This window comes from Pelodiscus sinensis, chromosome 16 (assembly GCF_049634645.1).
Source record: "Pelodiscus sinensis isolate JC-2024 chromosome 16, ASM4963464v1, whole genome shotgun sequence".
NCBI classification, from domain to species: Eukaryota; Metazoa; Chordata; order Testudines; family Trionychidae; genus Pelodiscus; species Pelodiscus sinensis.
This window is the reverse complement of record NC_134726.1, coordinates 649,232-670,709: the sequence shown is the minus strand read 5'-3', so window position 1 is coordinate 670,709 and position 21,478 is coordinate 649,232. Positions and strand designations below refer to the sequence as shown.

The window sequence follows — 21,478 nt, the reverse complement described above, 5'->3', positions numbered from 1 at the left end:
GTTTAGTTAATTCACAGGAATTAAGTTGAACTGAATTAAAAGGATTTTAATGTCAGGCGAGTGTCCATGTAGAGTCTTAATGTGGTTTAACGTGGTTAATTTGGAATAATTTTCCTGCCTGTCCCAGTATAAAAGTACCTTAAGATACATTCCATTCTACAAAAAAGTTCAAACTCCCTATAACACATTTCTTGTTGCTCTTAACCCTAGTCATTCTTATATTCTTAATGTCATGCCTGTACTTATTCAGTTTTACAGTTTAGAGTCCTGCAATTGAGGTATTTGGTTTTGTGCCATCTGAACAAAACTTCCAAAAGCTCTAGATTTGATTTTTTTTTGAGGAGGGGCAGGGGGAAGGAGTGGCAGAGAATATAAATAAAACCTAATAATTTTGTATTTTTTGTTAATACTTCTTTTTCTTCCAAAGAAGCCCCTCCATTACGTATTACAGAGAAAGAAGAGAAGAGGGATAGCTATCTTTAAGGTAGTGTGTCATAAACCATGAAGCCTGTGTAGTAAGTGAACCTGAATGTTGTTTTACAATGGAGAAAAATAACAAAAGCCTAGGGCAGTGCTCAGGAAGATGAGGACGGAAGATCTTCCATTAAAGTGATCCCCAGGTACAAGCTTTCATCAAAACTTCTTCTAGTATCTTAGCAACAAAATTGCCTGTGATTTATTGCCTAGATACAATTACATTTTATGAAACAAGGTTCCTTGTGACAGTTATTCTCCTGCCAACACTGTCAAATGCTGCTTACAAAAGCAGTGATAGGATTGAACTTTTAAGCCTGTGATCATCTAATGGCCAGAGAAAAACTTAGTCTAAGCTGCAACTGAAGGAATTCTAGGTATGCCTTTTTGGTGTGCATTTAGGGTGAGTAGGTAAGGAGGATCTTTCAGTGGATTTGCTCTTGACATTTGTGGGGGGAGGCAGCAGAGTGCTTCTAAAACTATTCTTTACAGTAACTCAATCTTGGGCTACGTCTACACTGGCCCCTTTTCCGGAAGGGGCATGTAAATTTCACTAGTCGTCGTAGGGAAATCCGCGGGGGATTTAAATATCCCCCGCGGCATTTAAATAAAAATGTCCGCCGCTTTTTTCCGGCTTTTAAAAAAGCCGGAAAAGAGCGTCTAGACTGGCCCCGATCCTCCAGAAAAAGTGCCCTTTTCCGGAGGCTCTTATTCTTACTTTGAAGTAAGAATAAGAGCCTCCGGAAAAGGGCACTTTTTCCCGGAGGATCGGGGCCAGTCTAGACGCTCTTTTCCGGCTTTTTTAAAAGCCGGAAAAAAGCGGCGGACATTTTTATTTAAATGCCGCGGGGGATATTTAAATCCCCCGCGGATTTCCCTACGACGACTAGTGAAATTTACATGCCCCTTCCGGAAAAGGGGCCAGTGTAGATGTAGCCTTGGAGTTCCCCTCTGCTGTTTCACTTCACTTTTTTCACCTGACAAGTGGAAGGAAGATCCTATGTTTTGTAGGAAGGCCTCTTCTCTGTAAGAACTAACTGATGAAAGTTGATCACCGTGCAACCCATTTTAGCACAAATTTGCTTAATCTCTTTTATGCATCACTATAATGTATATGGGGGATCTAATGTACATCACAAAAGGCATGTCTGAATTTGGCCATAAGACCACTGGCTTCTTGTATTTTGGGGGAATCAGAAGAAAGGCATTTACAATCCAATTTGCATTCAGCATGAACTAGACTGCACCAAGCCCTGGTATACATTAGCAAGACTATCAGTCCACAAGCTGATCAAGTACATTCTACCAGAGCAACGTACGGCCAAGCCTAAGCTCATTTTTCCACCTCAGTTGTTTTCTCCACCATCTTGCTTGTGACCCAGGCTTGACTCCTTTACTCCCTATGTCAAAGATGAGACCAAATCTTGTCATGCCTTCCTTCATTTCTGTCCTTACCACCTACATTGCGTGAGGCTAGCATGATAGGAGCAGGGGATGCAGTAAGTCAGGACTGAAGTACAATGTCAGGACTGGAAGAGGGACAGAGATAGAGGCTGTTGCAGATATAGGGAGTGTGTAGTTCATTTTCTCCTTCCCTCCAAAATAAATGTAGCAATTGGACAGCTTATGAATTCATTTCTTGAAATATATTGTTTACAAAGGTCCTCAACTACATTTAAACTACTGTAATTTAACATCCAGCCAAATGTGGGGGTTTTGGTTAAAAATGCAGTGCAAGCCTTGGCTTCCTGAACTTTCATGAGCTCATTGGAGCCTGGCTAGAGAGCCTCTGGAAACTGACAGTCTGGCTACTTCTGTTTTAAAGCTGTGTCTGCTGAAGCCCAGAGCATCCTACCATTCTGCTGTTTTCTTAAAATTGGAGGTACAATGAGCAGCTTGGTCACGCTGCATGTCTCCATCCCTAGAGGTGTTTAAGTCTGGGCTTGACAAAGCCCTGGCCGAGTTGATTTAGTTGGGATTGGTCCTGCCTAGAGCAGGGGGCTGGACTTGATGACCTTCTGAGGTCTCTTCCAGCTCTGGTTCTATGATTCTAAGGCCTATCACCTCCACAAACTGCATCAGTATTAAAAACTACGAGAGGTACAATCCACTCCATTTCCAGGGATGTTGGTATGACCATGTTACTTCTTGGCAAAACTTGAATGAAGGTTGTATGATTTCTGAATCCGAGGCCAGAGATGAGCTCATCAAGCCCTAATTATTAATAAATGTTAATCTTTATCCAATGTTCTCTCTCCTTCCTCCCTGTTTTCCCTCACATTTAGTGTTCCAGAGACAAGAGAAAAAATGTAATGGCATAGTTTGCACTCTTTATAAGTTACTAGAAGACTTATCTGGCATTGCTCAGGTCCTTCAGGGCAGAGGGCTGCTGGCGTGGGGTGGGTTCAGGAGTCAGGGGCTTGGGGAAGTGAGATGCTCAGGGTAGAGGGCTGGTGGGGGTGCAATTGTCAGGGTTGGGGGTTGAGTGGTGCAGGGTGTGGAGGTACAGGAGTCAGGGCAGGGGGGTTGGGAGGAGCGGGGTTCAGGGAAGATGGGGGGTGGCCGCCAGCTGCTCCCTGGAGGTGGCGGGGGCCATGTTGCCAGCCAGTGGCTGCTTGCTGGGGCACTTGCGGACCCCTCTTCCCCGTGGTCATTTGTGGGTGTAACTGTACCACAGAGCACCCAGAATTACCTAGGGATGTAAGCGACTAGTCGACTATCCGATCAGCAAAAGCTGAGCGGATAGTCAACACACTAGTCAGCTAGTTGCTTCCCCCTCCCCCCTTGCTGCCTCTATCACAAAGAGGCAGCAAGGGGGAGGGATGAGGAAGAGGGTGCAGGAAGGAGCCAGCTTAAAAGCTGGTTCCCCACAGCTCCAGCTCTGTGGGAGGGGACAGGGACACAGCAGCGGCCAACTTTGAAATGTTGGGGCTCTTGTACATTTCAAAGGCGGAATGCGGAAGTTCTTATCAACTAGTCGACTTGCTTTAAATTATGATAAGAGGAACCTGCATACCAACTTTGATGGTCCTAGGTCTTAACCATTTAGGAGGAATTCTTGAACAAACGGACTCTCGGACAAACAGATGCATATTTATAAAATATATAGTAAGATAAGAACTGCTTAGTTTTGCATGGAGTCTACTGATTTGAGAAGCTCTTTCCAGGAAGCCACGGGCGGCAGCATCTAGCTTGCATTAAATGGAGCCAATTCCAGATGATATTAATGTGCAGTTCCACTCTCAAAAGTGACTATCAATTCTTCTTTGAGGAGTGTCCCTGTGGGTGTTCCACTGTAGGAGTTTGTCTCCTGCACTTATAATCAAGATTTCCAGTAGTGGTACTCTGCATGGTGATGTGCGTACCGTGCTGTCTTTCACCTCTGCCAGGGGTAACAGACAAACATCCTCAACCATCCCTCAATTCCTTCTCTGCCACCTTTGGTGTATGTCAGAATGCAGCAATTCTCCTTTGCTACATATTTCCAGATAAAATTTCCTTATTCCCCAGGTCTTTTGTTAACCCTTTTCCCCTCATGGGATTTCCACCATGCCAGACTCTCCAGATTTTAAAAAATGCCGCCCTTGCAGGCTCTCGATACCAATATCAGGTGGCTGTGGTGCCTTGCAGGTCTTCATGTTCCACAAAAATGCCCTAATGGTAAAAAGCACCCCCAGCACCAAAGGAACCTTCCTTGCAAACTTATGTGCTGGTACCGACAACGGCACCAAGCATCTCTGTACTGAGGCCACTTACTTCCCATGCGGCCTCTGCCATATCCTTAGTACCAAGCACTCCGCTTTTCGGTACCAACGATACTCCTATGTATCAAGGGCCTAGCAGACTAATAACACTGACTAGCCCTGTCCTGCCCTTTTCAAGTGATGAAGATGACAACAAGATCTGCTTCTCGCCCCATCATTCACTCCTCAAACCTATTACACAGCCTCAACCACTTCAGGTGCCAGGACAAGTCTGGCAGCCTTCCCATGGATGCTGCCTATTCCCCTTCCTACTGTTTGGCCAGGCTGAGATCCAGGGGCCCTCAATAGAATGCAACTATCTGCTACTTCACAGGCAATGGATCCCCAGAGGCAAGAACTGTGCTCTGGATACACCCCAAGAGGACAGAGGGCTTGGAGAATGTACAAGAGGACAATAGCATATTTCCTACACACCTGTCATCACCAGCTGAGACTATAATGCCCACACCCTGTACTACAGGAGATAACTTCAAATCCTTCTAAGACCTATTCAAAAGGGGACATGTCTCTGGCAGAGCTGCCTAAAACACAGCATAAACTGACATCCTGAAGGCCTCCCCTTCTTCAAAACTTGCCCTGCCACTAAATGAGGTGAGCAACTGCCTCTTTCTTTACTCAGAAATTGTTCTCCTGTGTATTTGTAAAACCTTGGTATTGGTTTGTATAGGGTGATATTTTAAGAAGTGAAGCTGCCTCAATACATTTTACTATAATAAAGTTCTGCTCAACTTCTGCAGCCAGGATTTCTGTGCCTCTCTACAGAACGTTCCGTTGCACCCCAGCCTTCTCTCTTTGGAATGCAACATATTCAGTCCTTTCTGGTGCCTTTGCTATGGGAAGGAGGTGGGCAGCCCTCGGTGGAGAAAGAACAGGTTCTTCTTCAAGTAGTGTCCCCAAGGGTGCTCCACTGTAGGTGTCGGGCTTGTCTTGGTGCTGCAGATCAGAGATTTTTCAGCAGTGGTCTGCCAGACCGCACATGCACATCACCAGGGCTCACCGAGCTGCAGCGAGCCCCGCCCGCCAGCCGCACTGTCCAGCGATCTGCGCATGCCCAAACCTGGCTCTTCCGGGTTGTAATCTACTTGCCATGGTCGAGTAGATTACATAGTTTGTCAAGCCCTGTGCATCACTCATGCACCCATTTCTTAGAGTGGGCGGTCCAGCTCCTGCCAGTTCCTCCTAACCATCCTTGGGTCACAGACTGAGTGAGCTTCTTCTCCTCAGATCCTGTCAAATGTTAAATTACTTCTTAGTTGTTAGATAGTTGTTGTTCTCTTAATAGTTCTTAGTTAAGTTTAGCAGTAAGGTCAACAGTTTTACAGTGTTTTAAAAAAAACAACTATTTATAGATAGATATGGATAGAAAGAAAACAGGCAACCATGCTGGGATTGACAGGTTTCAAAAAATGTGACTCCTGCAGGGAGCCCATGCCTGCGTTGGATGGGCACTCCTATTTGTATACGATGTCTTGGGGACATCGAGTCTGAGGAAGGTCAGCTCTCGGACCATAAGCAGCTACAGGAGCTTTCGCCAACTGATCCATCCTCGTCCTCATCTGACAGAGGAGGTAATCCCTGGGGACTCATCACCATCCGATGAGCTCCGTCAATTCCAGGACCTTTTTCAACAAGTGGCGGACTGTCAGGAGGTCCAGTTCACTGAGATACAACACCGACTTTAAAAAAAATCTACAGCCATCCCAAAAAAGTCCAAAGAGCCTCGTCAAGGGGCACGGCAAATCTTAGAAGGGGTGGATGATATATGGCAGACTCAAGCCTCAGTACCAGCAACTAACAAAAAGGCTGATAAGAAATATTTTGTGCCTGCCAAGGGAATGGATTTCCTCTTCACGCCCCCTCAACCCAACTCTCTCGTGGTTGATGCGGCACAGCAGAGGGCCAAGAACCCACAATATAGGAACAATACCAGCGAGAAAGACAGTAAAAAATTAAAAAGGAAAAACTTGTAGATGGTATGATGAGCTTTCGTGGGCACAACCCACTTCTATAGCTCATGATACCATCTACATGTTTTGTTAGTCTATAAAGTGTTACTAGACTATTTGTTCTTTTTTAAAGTTTTTCCTGTTACAGACTAACTCGGCTACCCCTCTGAAGTAAAAAATTAGACCTTTTTGGTAGAAAAGTATATTCCTCAGCTACTTTAACACTGAGGATGGCTAACTGTGGTCCTCCTCGCAAACCATAATTTCGATAATTACACAAAATTGACCACACTGATAGAACACCTTCCGGACAACAAAGGCCAAATCCTAAAATCTGTAGTGCAGAAAGGGTACACTGCCTCACGGTTTTTCTTTGCAGAGAAAACGGATGAGGTCCTTCATACCAGTAAGGACTTGAGAACTACTTTAAGAACATTGAGTATGTACATGCCCTCATACAGATGCAAGCGCTGCACTCCATACCAGAGACACAGACCCATTCCTTACTTGGCCCCTCAATATAGGGGCCACCGACCAGCACCGTCCTAGACAACATCTGCAAAAACAACGCCCACAGAACAAGACGTTCAACCAGCAGAACAATCGGCAGCAAGTTTGATGTGTTGGTTGAGGGTCTGCAAGCCATCCCGCTATCTGGTCATCAATGCGAAGAGGCTCGGTTATTCCATCACTGTTTACAACCATTCCAAAAACAATGGGCCACCATTATCACCAATCGATGGGTTCTTGAGTTAATAACATTGGGTTACTCGATCCCCTTCAGTTCCCTCCTCCTTCTCCATCTTTCCAGTCCTCCTTCACGGACCCTTCTCACAAGTCTCTATTGAGACGAGGTCCTATGTCTCCTTACCATTGGAACAGTGGAAAGAATACCTGAAGAGTACAAGGGGAAGGGATTTTATTCCTATTATTTTCTTACCCAGAAAAAGTTGGGTGGATGGAGACTGTTCCTAGATCTCCATTGATTCAACTGACACCTTAGAAAACAGAGATTCAAAATGGTGACCTTAGTATCCATTATCCCAGCTCTTGACAGTGGAGATTGGTTTCTGTCCCTCAACCTGCAGGACACCTACTTCCATGTCACAGTTCATCTAGCACACAGGCACTTCCTGAGATTCGTAGTCCGAACCAAACACTTTCAATACTGAGTTCTACCTTTCAGCGTGTCTTTGGCACCCAGAGTGTTTTCAAAGACACTTGTGGTCATAGCGGCCCACCTCCTCCGAGCCAGGATCATTATCTTCCATTATTTCGACAACTATTGGATAAAGGAGCCATTTTTTGATGATGCGCTTCAATCTACCAACATGATGTGGGCAGTCTTTGAAGCCCTTGCCCTCATAAGCAATTTCCCAAAATCATCCATGAGACTGCAACAATCTTGGTAATTCATCGGTGCACATCTAGATTCAACTACTGCCCGAGTTACCTGCCTTTAAACAGATTTTGGGCTATTTAGGATCTGGTAGGTCCTCTCCACGAGCCCCACAATTTCCGTATTTACCTGCCTTCAACGCATGGGGCACATGGCAGCTACCATATATGTTGTAGTGCATGCCAGGCTTCAGCACTGGATAGTTTCAGTCTACATTCCTAGCAAACAAGTTGTTCACAGGACAATCACAGTATTATCAAAAGTGAAGTCCTTGAGTGGGTGAACCATCCCTGCCAACATGTTAAAAGGCATTCCTTTCCATTGACCTCAACCCACAATGCAAATTATGAATGACACATCCTTGGTAGGTAGGTTGGGGAGCACATCTCAACAGTCATCTTGTTCAGAGCCACTGATCCATAGGAGAAACCTCCCACTGGATCAACCCCCTAGAATTGAGAGCAGTCTTCAATGCATGCAAGCATTTTCTTACCCTTATCTGAGGCCGCACCATCAGGTTCCTTCCCGACAACATGACGGCGTCTATCGATCGTGCTCCCTCTGTGCAGAGGCAATACGCCTATGGAACTGGTGTATCCGCCTTGACATAACGATTTTAGCATCATACCTACCTGGCAAAGACAATATCACTGCCGATGCGTTCAGCAGGTATTTTGCTACGAACCACGAGTGGGAGCTACGTTATTGGGTGCTGCAAGATGTCTTCTGTATCTGGGGGTTCCCGACTATAGATCTATTCACCACATATCAAAATACGAAATGCCCGTACTACTATTCCAGAGTGAGCAGGGCCGGACTGAAGCATGGGCGAGCCAGGCAGCTGCCCGGGACGCCAACCGATGGGGGACACCTGATGGCAGCTGTAAGGGGCGCGGGATGCCAGCAGCGCCGTTCCCCCCCATGGCCGTGGGATCCTGTACGGCTCGGCGCGTGCGCCAGCAGCGATGGCCAGGCCGCGCATGTGCCATGCTCCCTGGGGGCGGGGCTGCGCATGCGCCGTGCGCCCCGGGGGCAGGGTGCCAAAAGGGCTCGGGCCGGCCCTGAGAGCAAGCATTGGACAAAGATTCCTGGGCGACTCATTCCTCCTCAACTGGAGTGCTCATCTGCTTTATGCCTTTCCCCCAAATCCTATGATACCGAGAGTCTTAAAAGATCTCCAGGGCCAATGCAACAGTAATTCTCATAGCTCCCTTTTGGCTGCATCAGACATGGCTCCCTTATCTTTTTCGCATGTCTCCTCACCCACCCTATCACCTACCCAACCTTTTGACCCAGGACTAGGGAACACTAGCACCCTAAACCTGATCACCTTCACCTCACATCGTGGTTCCGAGACTCGGAAATGATCTGTTCCCAGGATGTTAAACATGTCCTGCTCCAGAGTAGAAGATCCACCACTCGGACTACTTACCTGCACAAGTGGCGTATGTTTCGTTCCTGGTGCACTGATAACAGTCTAGATCTGACTTCTGCTCCCATTCATCGCATTCTCGACTACATCCAGCATTTAAAACATTCCAACCTAGCGCTGGTTTCTCTCAAGGTTCACCTTGCTGCAATCAGCGCTTTCTTACAGCCAGTAGAGGGCTATTCTGTATTCGTTCCCCTAATCATTAGGTTTGTGAAAGGGATGGCTAATCTCCACCTACCACGTAGAGAACCGTCTCATCCATGGAATTTAGAATTTGTCTTGGATGCCCTAACACGACCACTCTTAGAGCTCTTGGCAGCCTGCCCTCTGTTGCTATAAACTAGACAGGTTGCCTTCTTGTTAGCGATAATATCTGCATGCTGGGTGGGGGAGCTTGCCATGCTCTGTGCTACACTTCCCTATATAGTATTTACAAATCGGGATTATACTCCACCCTCAACCATCCTTCTTGCCAAAAATAGGCTCGTTGATGTGAAAGGCTGAGTTTATCATCCTCCCAACCTTCTATCCTAAGCCACCCTCCTCCCAACATGACGCTACACTTCACATATTAGATGTGCGCAGGGCACTGGTTTTCTACATCGATAGGACACGACCTTGCTGGAAATCTCAACAACTGTTGATTTCAGTGGCCGATTGTTCTAAAGGCGAGTCTCTCTCTGCACAATGCATCTCCAAACTCATTGTTCAGGGCATAGTACATTGCTATTTGGTGCAGAACAAGCCGCTACTAGCGACACCAAGAGTCCATTCTAACAGGCTGTAGGTGCTGCTACTGCCCTTTCTCAAGGGAGTTTTCCTATGTGACAGCTGTTGAGTGGCCACATGGTCCTCTAACTACATCTTTGCAAAGCATTACACTATTCCCAACAATTTCAAGAGTGACGCAGTAGTTGCCTCTGCAGTGCAAAGCCAAGGGAGCTACTTTGCTTCAGTGAGGATAGTCATTCTTGTCCATCTGTGGTCACCAACCCGTTGATCGCAATCGACTGGTCAATCGTGAGGCCTCGACCAGTCAATCGCGAGGCGTTCGGGCAACTCCCCCCCCCCCTTTTCCCTCCACCCCGGAGAAGCCCCACTACCTACCTCTAGTGTAGTGCTGGCTTCCCGCAGAGTGGACAGAAGTCCTCTCTGAAGCTCGCATCACTGCCGGGGGTTCTGGAAGCGCGCTGGCTGCTCCCCCTCCTACACCTCTGTTGCGTGCTGGGGGAGGGGGGGTTGGCCCTAGAGGAGGAGTGCGGAGGGGTGAGTTGGGCGCAGGGATGTCCCTGGGCTGCGGGAGTCGGGCCCGGGGTTTGGCCGCGCTGCGGGATGGGAGAGAGTTGGCCGTGCTGTGCCATGCTATGGGAGGGGGGTTTGACCCCAGGGCAGGCGCCTGCGGGGGTTGCCCCTGCTGCGGAAGGGGTGGGGATTGCCCCTGGTGCAGGCCCCCGCGGGGGTTTAGCCCCGCCGCGGAGGTGGGGGTTAGCCCCAGGTCATGCACGCTTGGGGTTTCCCTGCGCCGCGGGGGGCCCAGAGGAGGCATGTGCTGGCTTCCCGGGGGGGGCGGGAGAGAGAATCCTGGGAGGAGGCAGATGGAGGTGACTCTGCTGCCACTGGCACCCTGTCCCTGCTCCCCAGACTCCACTCCCCTGTTGCCAGCTACAGAACTCTGTCCCCACTCTCCTGTACCCAGCTACAAAGCTCTGTCCCCACTCCCATCCCTGCTTCCCGAACTCTGTCCCCACTGGCACCCTGTCCCCTGCTGCAGAATCCTGGTCTCTCTCCCCTGCCCCCAGCTGCAGAACTCTGTCCCCACAAAATGTATAATTATAAATGCTTCATTTTAGATGTAAATAGCATGAATAAAAAACAGACCATTTATTTCATAACTATGAACGTGATTTTAATTTTATATATCACAATTTAAAAATAAACGGTTTATCACAGTGTGTAGGTAAGGGCTGGGGCCAGCAAGTGATGGACAGGAGGAGAAGGGGGGGCGGTAGATCGCTCGTGGGGAGGTTTAAAGTGATCCTGGGAGCACTGTAAGTGGAAGGGGTCTGGCCCTGGCCCGGGGCGCTGCCAGGTGCTCCCCACTTTCAAAAGCCCCGCCCCCAGCCTTGGGGCGGGATGACAACCCCGCGTTTAACAAGTCATGAGACCAGGCCCAAGGGGCTGGGTCAGGTTTGAGGCCAGGGAGGCAGGTGGGACCCTCGGCCCGCGCCGCTGCGCCAGCCCCATGGTGCTCCTGGCGCAGGAGCCGCTACCTCCACAAGGGGGAGGGGCGGGGGGGAAGACGCAGACTGGGGGCGGGGCTTAGGCATAGAGGTTGTCCCCTTTAAGAGCAAGGCTTGCCCTACTGCGCCTCCCTCTACCTTTTGGCCAATGGTCACGAAGCGTTTGCTGAATGGCAGCTGATTGCTCCAATGGTCAGGGCGTAGCCTGACTCATGGAGCGGGCGTTTTAAAGCTTCCCTCTCCGGCCACTGGGCGGGTCTTTGTGGGAGTGCGCTGCGTGTCATAGGCTACACGACGTGATTGGCGAGTACGCCATCCAATGGGCTTGCAGGGCGGGGCGGGCCGCTACCTGTTGTGTGGGTGGCCAGGCCAAGCTCACCCAGCGCGCGGGGGCCCCGGATCGAGTCAGCAGCGCGCGAGGCCTTGGCCGCCGCCGTCATGTTCCAGGGGCCGGAGGCCGAGCCCGCCAAGCCCAGCTCCAGGTACCCGGGCGGCCGCCTCAGGCCGGGGCTGGGCCCCGACTCCCCTCCCCCGCGCGGGGCTTTGTTCGGGGCGCGCTCCGGGGGCGCCGCCCTTCCCCTCAGAGCCGCCGGGGCGGGCCCCTCCCCCTGCCGTCTGGGCGGCGGGACCGTGCTCTGCCTCGGGGCCCTGGCGGCACCGCGCTGCTGGGCCCGGGCCGCTGATCGACCCCTCACATCCGGGCGGGCCCGGCCCCCTCGCGGCACGAGCCGGGGCCCCGGATTGGCTGCCCTGCCCGCGGTTTGTAGGCAGAGCCCGGGCCCGCGGGAGCCATGCAGGGTGGCGGGTTGACTGTGGGGGAGGGAGCGACACGCCCCGAGCGGCCAGACCCTTCGCGTACCGCCGCTGCTCGGGCCGACCTGCCCGCTGCGCACACAGCGTCGGAGCGCGGGGCCCGCGCTAACCAGCGCTTCCGTACGCTGCGGGCTCCTGCCAGCGCAGGATGCTCGACAGCCCGTGCGAGGGCAGCTCCCATTCAAAGAGCTTGCGGTGTTGCGGGAGTGTGCGCAAGGGAAATGGAGCCAATGCAATTCTCCTGAATGCTGCAGCCATTGAATGCTGTTCCCTTTCAAGGTTATCTCTTAAAAGCCAAATGTGCTGACATGTTTGGTTTGGTTTGGGTTTTTTGGTTGGCTGCTTACTAGTCATCTCAGTGGAAGTACATACAGCATAATACAACAAATTAACAGACTGATCAGACCTGCCACCTTCTATAGGAAGCAAGCTCTAACTCTTTAATGTTCAGTTATAATTTTCAGTTGTATTTGAACAGAATAGCTAGTTACTTGGAAGTGAGCCTGGGTATTCAAACTTCATCGCATCATTCAGATTATTTAACTTCAAAGGCACTAATGTTTTGGACTACTTCCTTGAGTCCTACAAAGAGTAAAAACCAACATGTCCTGCTTTGTCCCCTCCTTAATGTACTTAAAAGAACAACACTTAAAGGTTTTACAATGAGTACAACAGTACAGAGAGTTAAACTTGTTCCTTTAGGTGACTTGTGCTACCAGCCAGTAGACCAGCTCCAGCCTATCTGCAGTATTGGCGCCTATGGCAGATTCAGGTTCTTCAGAAAGCAAGCTTTCCCTTTTTAAAAAGTGTTTATCTTTTATGGCTGCAAAGAAAACAGTCCAAATGAAAATAGTCTTTTGCATTGTCCTGAAATTGAATGCAGAAGACTTCAAATGACTTAACACCTGTCAGTATGTGGTAATATTCTGCAATACAGAGTATTGAAACCCCCTGGAGGAGGCTCTAGTAATCTGTTTGGGAGCACAGAAGAAGTTTCATCTTCCAGCAGACCACACAGGATGACATCTAGCATCTTTGGAGCAGCTGAGGAACCTCAGAACTTTCCAAAAAGAACAAACCCTCCAGGTGAGAACACCAGTTTCCTCAGGGAAACCACTGAGAAGAGATGTAGCTGATTCTGGGTTGGATCACAGAAATCCCCTTGGGGTTATCCTCTAGTATGCTGATCAAGCTACTGATGCCTGCTTTCCTGCTCTCTGGGGTTCCCTGCCACTATATATTGCTGGGCCAGAAGCTCTGGTCTCCCCTAGACAAAGCAGAGTTAGGGTTTGGTGCTCCCCTAATGCTGAATCAGTTCAACTCTGGGAGGATCTGCTATAAGAGCTCAATATCTAGAAACGCAGACCCCAGAGGACCAAAACCCCAAATAAATGTTAGGGTGGGCAAGGCAGTTTCCGAGGTCAGCTGAAAACACAAACTGACTACTTTCCATGCCTTAAATAGACTGCCTCTTAATCCCCTGGGCCAGGACCCTTTATTTAGCATGCCCCATCCCCATGGAAAAGTACCACATGCAACATGAAGTCCAGTAGTAGGTGTCACGATCACAACCATGGGACCAATCACAGTTTAGGCTCACAGGACAAACAAGACTATTCACAGGTTGTTGGGTTGAGTACTGAGCCACTGTGTTCCTAAAGTATCCTGAATGGCCCTAATTAGCAGAGTCCGAATTAAAACTAGATTCACACTTCATACTCCTAACTTCACATACAAGTTAGAATGATACATGCAAAAAATAGATTCTGCAGATTATAACTTAACATTGATATGTTGCATAATGCATTTTGCATAAAGCATCTTCGAGTTGTGCATTTTCATAAGCATTCATATTCATTAAGTATCCAGGGCTCTCTGACACATCCCCCATAAGATCACTGCTAGAGGGTTGGACAGTGTCCAATGCAGAGGCAGTGTGTTCAGAAGTTCTAATTGGTTTGGGTTATCCACCCAGTGTTACCAAATCCTGTGGTGTCCTTTGTAAGAGTTTTTTCAAAGTTACTGTCCCTGTAAACTATACATTGCTGCTAGTTGTTTGAACTTCTGCAGTAAACCCATCTGCTCTGAATCAGAGAGCACTCAATCATGAGTGCTGTGTTTAAGCTGTAACCTGAATTTGTGCTGTAAATACAGTACTTTTTCTCCAGATGAGCCCATCCGTCTGACCTTGCTAAATATAGGGATTGGGGAAATTTAAAACATTGACCAAAACTAATGTGAGCTTTAGTCGCTTTTTTATTTTTGTTTCTAGGTAGCAACATGTCATGTCGCAAAAACCTTGTCATAGTCTTTTTTTAAGCTTGAAATGGAACTGATATTGTACTGTGTAAACATATTCAAGGATGATGATTCTTACACATTTAGTGTAAATTTTTGTTATATGGATATTTTTAGTGGTGATAAGCTTGCCAGTATGAAAATATGGGGCATTACATAAATAGCTATTTTTAGCTGCCATATTGGTCTGTTAATTGTAGAAACATACCATTTGAAGTGAAGTTACTTCACAGAATTGAACAAAGCCTGAATTAGAAGAGTATGTAAAATTAGATTACTACATTGAACTTCCCTAAATCTCTTGGCTTTTACAAAAAATTCCTAAAACCATAGGCCACTTTTCAGCCCTTCCTGTTTAATAACCCATTGAGGTTTAAGTGCTCGAGATTATACACTTAACTACTAATAGGAACTCAGGCCTGCAATTTTCTAGCCAAAGTTATGGCATAGACATGGTATCACCATGTTGTCCAATCCTAGTAGAGAATTAGAGGTCTCTTCCTTAATGTGGCCACCATGTTGTATTGGGGGCCAATAGTTGGAGGGTCCATGCAAGAGACTTTTCCAGCTGAAATGATGACCTACAAAGAAACTTCTTCAGCTGTAAATCAAAACGTTTTCTGAGTCATGGTGACAAAAGTCTTAAGTATCTTCAGGATATTATAGTAAGCAAAGTTCTAGGGTTTCTGGACTGAATGTACTGATTCAGTTAGTGATACTGAAAACCTCAAACTTGGCTATTTGACTCTCTTTAAGATCAGATTTTAAAAAAAGTTCTGAACAAAGTTAGGAGGACACAGTACAAAATGTTAAAACCATTTTCCAAGTAACTTAGTTATCTTGCAGGGGGAAAAGGAAGTGGTATTTTCGAGGATCCTAACCCTGTCCAGTCTCGTCAGCGCATGAATCCACCTGGTGGGAAGACAAGTGATATCTTTGGATCTCCAGTACCCACCAGCCCTGTCCGAGCACACCCAAACAAACCCAAGGTATTTGTAATGCGGTGCCTATGAAATGGTTTAGAGAAAAATAGTTTACTATCTTCGGGTAGAAGTAATGTTCTGAACAAGGCTCTTTTGTGCTGTGCAGTATGTTAATTCTACATTATGCCTCACAGCCCAAAATTAATCAGCTCTCCCTCCACAACCCTCTTCTAGTCAAATATCTTGATGTGGAGTAGCAGTTGATCTATATCCTCTGAAGCCCTAAAAAGCAGTCTTGATTTTATTGTAGGATCACATTGTCTTACAAGAGGGAGGAGATGCACCCAAAGAACTGAAAGGTAAGGCAAGAGAAACCTTTTTCTCTGAGATGATGTGCAGAATAATTTGGCCTGTGTATGAGGAGTTTTATGAGCAACACACGAGAAGTAATTCTTCTGCTCTACTCTGCACTGATTAGGCCTCAGTTAGAGTATTGTGTCCAGTTCTGGGCACCACATTTCAAGAAAGTTGTGGAGAAATTGGAGAAGGTCCAGCAAAGAGCAACAAGAATGATTAAAGGTCTAGAAAACATGACCTATGAAGGAAGACTGAAAGAAAGAATTGGGCTTGTTTAGTTTGGAAAGAAGACTGAGAGGGGATATGATAACCATTTTCAGGTATCTAAAAGGGGGTCACGAGGAGGGAGGAAAAATTGTTCTCCATTGCCTCCGAGGATAGACCAAGAAGCAATGGGTTTAAACTGCAACAAGGGAGGGTTAGGTTGGACATTAGTAAAAACTTCCTGTCAGGATGGTTAAACACTAGAATAAGTTGCCTAGGGAGGTTGTAGAATCTCCATCTCTGGAGATATTAAGAGCAGGTTAGATAGACCTCTATCAGGTAGGGTCTAGATCAGGGGTTCCCAGCCTGGGGTACGCATACCCCCAGGGGGTACGAGAAGCTTGTCAAGGGGGTACGAGGAATATTTGGTAAATAACTTGATTATCCTAATTGAAATATTCCAAAAGTAGTAGTGATAGTGAAAAAAGTTGTGGATTCTAGAGTCTAGAATTTATTTCCTTTCATATTGAATAGGGGGTATGGGAAGGTTTACTAAAAGCCAAGGGGGTACAGGGACCGAAAAAGGTTGGGAACCCTTGGTCTAGATGGTACTGGATCCTGCCATGAGGGCAGGGGACTGGACTTGTTGACCTCTTAAGGTCTCTTCCAGTTCTAGTATTTCTGTGCAAACAGGAAGAATAAACAAGACTAATGCTGGTTTTCAGGGCAACAGTCATGGCTATAGAACTTCAAACTGGGCAGTTCGACTTTTAGTATGAGTTCCAATGATAGCAAATAGGATTGGATGTGACCCTGAAGTAGCCACCTAATCTCTTCTATTAAACTGCTTCCCTTTAGCTAAAGTATTGGAAGAGGGCCCTATGCTAGGCTGATATCTAGATATGGGAAGTGTCTCCTAGATGGGCTGCTTGTTTGTATAGGCAACTTTTTTTTTTGTACTTAAGCCCAAATTTTTAAAATATGAGAGCTATTCTGAAGCAGCAAGGACAAGTTAACTGAAGAAATTCAGACGTAACTCCCATTTCTGTAGCTTTGTCTCAGGCAGCAGTTGTTCTGGTAGGGTGTGTCTAGACTGCATGGCTCTGTCAACGGAGCCATGTAGATGAGTTTACTAGACATAGCAAAATGAAGTGGCGATTTAAATAATCGCTGCTTCATTTACATCAAAATGGCTCGTGCTGTGCCAATCAGCTGATTGTTGGCACAGCGCTGCAGCACCCTTTGTTGTCAGATCCTTTATGCTTGCAGGATCTGACGACAAAGGGTGCTGGGGTCGGCTGATCCCTGTCTAGACTACGGCGCTGTGCCGACAATCAGCTGATCGGCACAGCACGGCGGTCATTTTCATGTAAATGAAGCAGCAATTATTTAAATCGCCACTTCATTTTGCTATGTCTAGTAAACTCATCTACATGGTTCTGTCGACGAAGCCATGTAGACTACACACCCCCCTAATGTATCTGAATCTTGAGTGGAATGATCTTTAAGTGAAGAAATTTGCAATTAAGATATACAGCATGTGGTAAGCTGTTCCTCCTTCTCTCCCATTCATAATGTGCCATTCTGGCCTTCCTCAACGGTAGCTGAGGAGTAACTCATTTTCCCAGAATGCATTATTGCTCCATTACTAGCTGCTTGGTGAGAGCATAATGTGAGTTGTTCTTATGAGGCAATGTTACTGCATGGCAGTGTAACTGGTCTAACGTCCCTTGTTGTCATACAGCTACAGAAATCAGCAAACCACAGATGGAAGACAGAGGTGAGAAGAGAGATCTTGGGAAAGAAGAGCCAGGCCCCAAGATAGATGATCATGAGCCCAGACTGGGGCCAAGGCCACGGTCACACAACAAAGTCCTCAATCCCCCTGGTGGCAAATCCAGCATTGCATTCTATTAGGAACATTGACTTTCACTAATGGAGTCAGCACAGAAACTTGAGTTTGTTTTCAATTACTTGTTTGGCGACAGATGCTTTAGGCAGGAGGATGAGAACTTTGACTCACCTAATCTAAAGCGAGAACACCCTGATGTTCAAGTCTACTGTAAAACCTCTTAGTTATGGTGCTTATGGAAATAACTAAAGACTTAGGTGCTAGACAGTGCAGAGTTCTGCAGGACAGCTCAAATAGATGCAAGAGGAGTGTCCCTTTATGGTGAGCATTTAAAAATACTGTTAAGCTTGCAGCCGGTTAGTAGCTCAGACTCTTGGACCGAAGCATTTGGACTTGGGTGCACACACAATTAAAGAACTTTGACAAACTACAGTAGTGTAAAATTAGATTTGACAGCCACCTCAGATTTCTAGTTAGCCAGCTTTAATGTTCTATCACCAGCCTCATGTTACAGATGCTTTAGTTTTTGCAGGGTTTTTCCTCCTGCTGTCCTGCAGAAATAATGGACTGTTCCACTTGTATCCTCCATAGTACAGTAGATTTGTGTTTTTGTTTCTGTGCTGACTTTGTTAGTGAAACCTCCTCTGTTAGCCGTGGTTGCCTTTGACTGCCTCAGTTATTGCTTGGTAGTAAAGGATGAGCAACTTGGACTGTCCACACATACTGGTATAGCTGTCTTGAGGCTCTAGTCCTGTTCATCTGCTTGGGACACTCTAAGGATTATTGCAGTACTCTTCTGACACACTGACTGTTATGAATTGTTTCCAGAAATGTACATTGTTTCCTATAATTGAGTATGTGGGGTTGGGGGATGGCTGTGGTTGAAAGAGGGTTCTCAAATTTCAGTTGCTAAATCTGACTGGACTTTCCTCAAGTATATCCAAAGTGTCAGTAGTTGATAACACTAGATGCTTAGGCTGTTGGTCACTTGTAATAGGTTAAAAAAAAGCACTGATTACACAGAGCAGTTCAGGAACACCAAAGATCAAGTGTCCTTTTCTACAGAATGGCTCCATGTACCAGTCCCTGTTCTAACCCAGGTTCATTGAAAACTGTTTGTGACAAACTATTCTGTGTCTTGGCTAGGTGCTACAATAGGTTAGAGGTCATAGTAACTGTTGAAGTGCCTGTCAAAGATGCTGTTTAGCTTACAGAAGTGAAAATCCCCTTTTTACAGGGTGGATGTGGCAGAAATCTTAATACCTGCTGTGCCTCTGTCCCACAAGAGGCTTGGCTCTCTGTTGTAAGAGAATGATGATCGATACTGAGGGAGGTTAATCCCAATACATCTGTTATATTGCGGGGATACAAATCTAAAACAGCTCCTAGCTGCTGTTCCTCTCTTGCTTATCTGGTTCAGTTAATAAGTCGGGTTTCAAACTCCCAGCCTGTTGGCCATCTATGGGCTAGAGTATATTCACAATCCAGTCCAGGAGACCCAGCAGCTGGTGGTGGTAGAGTGTCTGAATTCATTCCCCAAGCCCACTCTTCTGCCCTGGCTTCGTTTTGAAGGGTTTGTTTGGGCAAGTCAGTGAGCTTAGACTCAAAGCTTGGTATCTTACAGACTAACTGGAGCTGAAGTATCAGTGTGATTTGTACAAGGCTTGTTTTGAACAGCACTTTCCAGTGAAGTCTAAACTACAGTGGACTTGTCTTCATGGTATTGGCTAGCAGTTACCTCATTGGATTACATCCTTTGATCAGTGTCTCAAGTCTGAGTTGATAAGGACACTTCATTTTTAACAGGGGCAGAAAGGGAATGGAACTTTGTGTTAATTGATAAATCATGAACTTCTCAATAAATCACAGTATTTTGTTATTTCACTGTGTGTAGCTGGGTACTCCTGTAAATAAGTTACTGTTTGGTCTCTAAAAAACACTTTAGCCTGTGATCAAATTCTATAACATTTCTTGTGTAATACAATAAGGTTTCTCAAACACTTCTCCTTCCTACCCTAGCTAACTGTAAAGGTGCTTTATCCTCTTAAATGGGGTGGCAGGCTTGCCTCCTTGTTAGAGAAGCAGTTATCCTGGAGCAGGCCTGGAATCAAAATTTGCACTAGCATCCTCTATAATGGATAAAGAATGAAAGTGCAGCAGCTTCCAACAGTGTCTTTTTAGATGAGTTTTTTTCTGCTGTCTTGTCTCCTTTTCCATAAACCTTAAAATTGTCTGATGTTGCCTTTAATTACTTTGCTACTGAGTGTCTACACTTGTCTCTACACATTGATTCGTATTTGTGAAAATTCATACTTGTAGCCTTTTCTTTATTGGAACAAATGTAAGGGCATAAAACTCTCCTTGTATATTTAGCTGTTTTTGTTCTGTAGACTAGATACTCTGAGACCATGACACATCCAACTCCAGGTAAATTAGTTAGCGTGGCAGTTTGAGAGAAATTGTGACTTAAGGTGAAAAATGCAGGCACTCTCTCAAAGGTATTGCTTTGTGCATAGCTGGAATGCTGTAAACAATGAGGGATCCATATTTCAACTTCAAACTGAACTTCATCTAAATACTGCTGGTAAGACCAAGCTCTACTACTTCATCGCTTGGTGGAACACCTTTTAGGTAAGAGACTGTGCACTTATGAAATAAGATTTAAATATTAAAATTAATACACTGGTAGAAAATTGAGTACAAACAGTGGAGGTAAGCCATACATTACCATCAATGACTAAGGTAAATGCATGACCACAGTTACATATTATAAAACTGTGCATCTGTCTGGCCATCTGAGTCTGTCCAAGAACTCTTAAAATGGTACTACCAACCTCTCATAACTTAAAGCAAGGGCTGGGTTTGGTCGTGCAGGAGAATGGTGGGGGTGGAATCTGACTGCTTTTCATAAAATGGAAAGGGAGGAGTCTGAGAAGAGGGAATTATTCTATGGAAGGACCGGGGATGGGGATGGGGACGGGGATGGGGACAGGGACAACTATAATGCCAGTGGGCTGGCAGGGGCGGAGAACAGACAGGACAGCTCTCTACTATGTTTCAGAGTTTGTCCCCGAGCCAGGGGACATGCAGGCCTCCTCCACCTGTGCCTGTTGCAGTGGCCAAGGATACCGGATCTTGCGGAAAAAGATGGTTTTGCACAAAAGGAAATGTCCACACTACTTTTTTGCACAAAAATGGATTAGCAGAAAATACGTGAATGAGATCTTGACTCGTGCAGATGAGTCCCTCATTAGCATATTTTTTGACAAGAAAACTCGTAGTGTAGATGCAGCCTCAGTGATCAATCCCGTCACCCATTCTTGCCCATCCTAGCTAATAGCCATTGATGGACCTATCCTCCATTAATTTATCTAGTTCTTCTTTTTTGAACCCTATTACAGTCCTGGTCTTCCCAACATTTGCCAAGGAGTTTCACAGGTTGACTGGTGCGTGAAGAAATATTTCCTTTTATTTTAAACCAGCTACCTATTGCATTGGGTGAGCCTTAGTTCTTGTGCTATAGGAATAAATAAAGAAGGAAAAGTTACTCACTGTCTCCCTCAATCAATAAGGCTATGTCTACACTAGAGAAAAGTCAGAAAGATGCAAATTGTGGTTTGCAATTTCTGGGGGGTGGGGATGAGAGGCTTTTCCTAAACTTGACGGGTCTACATGGGGCCAAATTTTGGAAAAACTGCCTTTCAGAACATCCCTTCTTCCTCATGCAATGAGGAATAGAGGGATGCTGAAAGAATGCATCTGCTTTTTTTGGAACT

General features: G+C 46.4%; 1 protein-coding gene across 1 annotated transcript; it reads left to right on the top strand.

Moving 5' to 3' along the window:
* Positions 1-11,577: 11,577 nt before the first annotated feature.
* JPT2 (Jupiter microtubule associated homolog 2) lies at positions 11,578-20,068 on the top strand. Its single transcript, XM_075898982.1, has 5 exons — positions 11,578-11,737; positions 13,006-13,154; positions 15,213-15,355; positions 15,600-15,648; positions 17,595-20,068. The coding sequence occupies exons 1-5, from the start codon at positions 11,694-11,696 to the stop codon at positions 17,765-17,767; spliced, it is 558 nt and encodes a 185-aa protein (XP_075755097.1). The 5' UTR covers positions 11,578-11,693; the 3' UTR covers positions 17,768-20,068.
* The last annotated feature ends 1,410 nt before the right edge of the window (positions 20,069-21,478 follow it).

Bases quoted from the DNA above. Each gene is read 5' to 3' on its own strand.
- JPT2 (XM_075898982.1), top strand. From the start codon at position 11,694: ATGTTCCAGGGGCCGGAGGCCGAGCCCGCCAAGCCCAGCTCCAG. The intron at 11,738-13,005 runs GTACCCGGGCGG...TCTGCAATACAG, and splicing joins CCCGCCAAGCCCAGCTCCAG to AGTATTGAAACCCCCTGGAG. The intron at 13,155-15,212 runs GTGAGAACACCA...GTTATCTTGCAG, and splicing joins AAAAAGAACAAACCCTCCAG to GGGGAAAAGGAAGTGGTATT.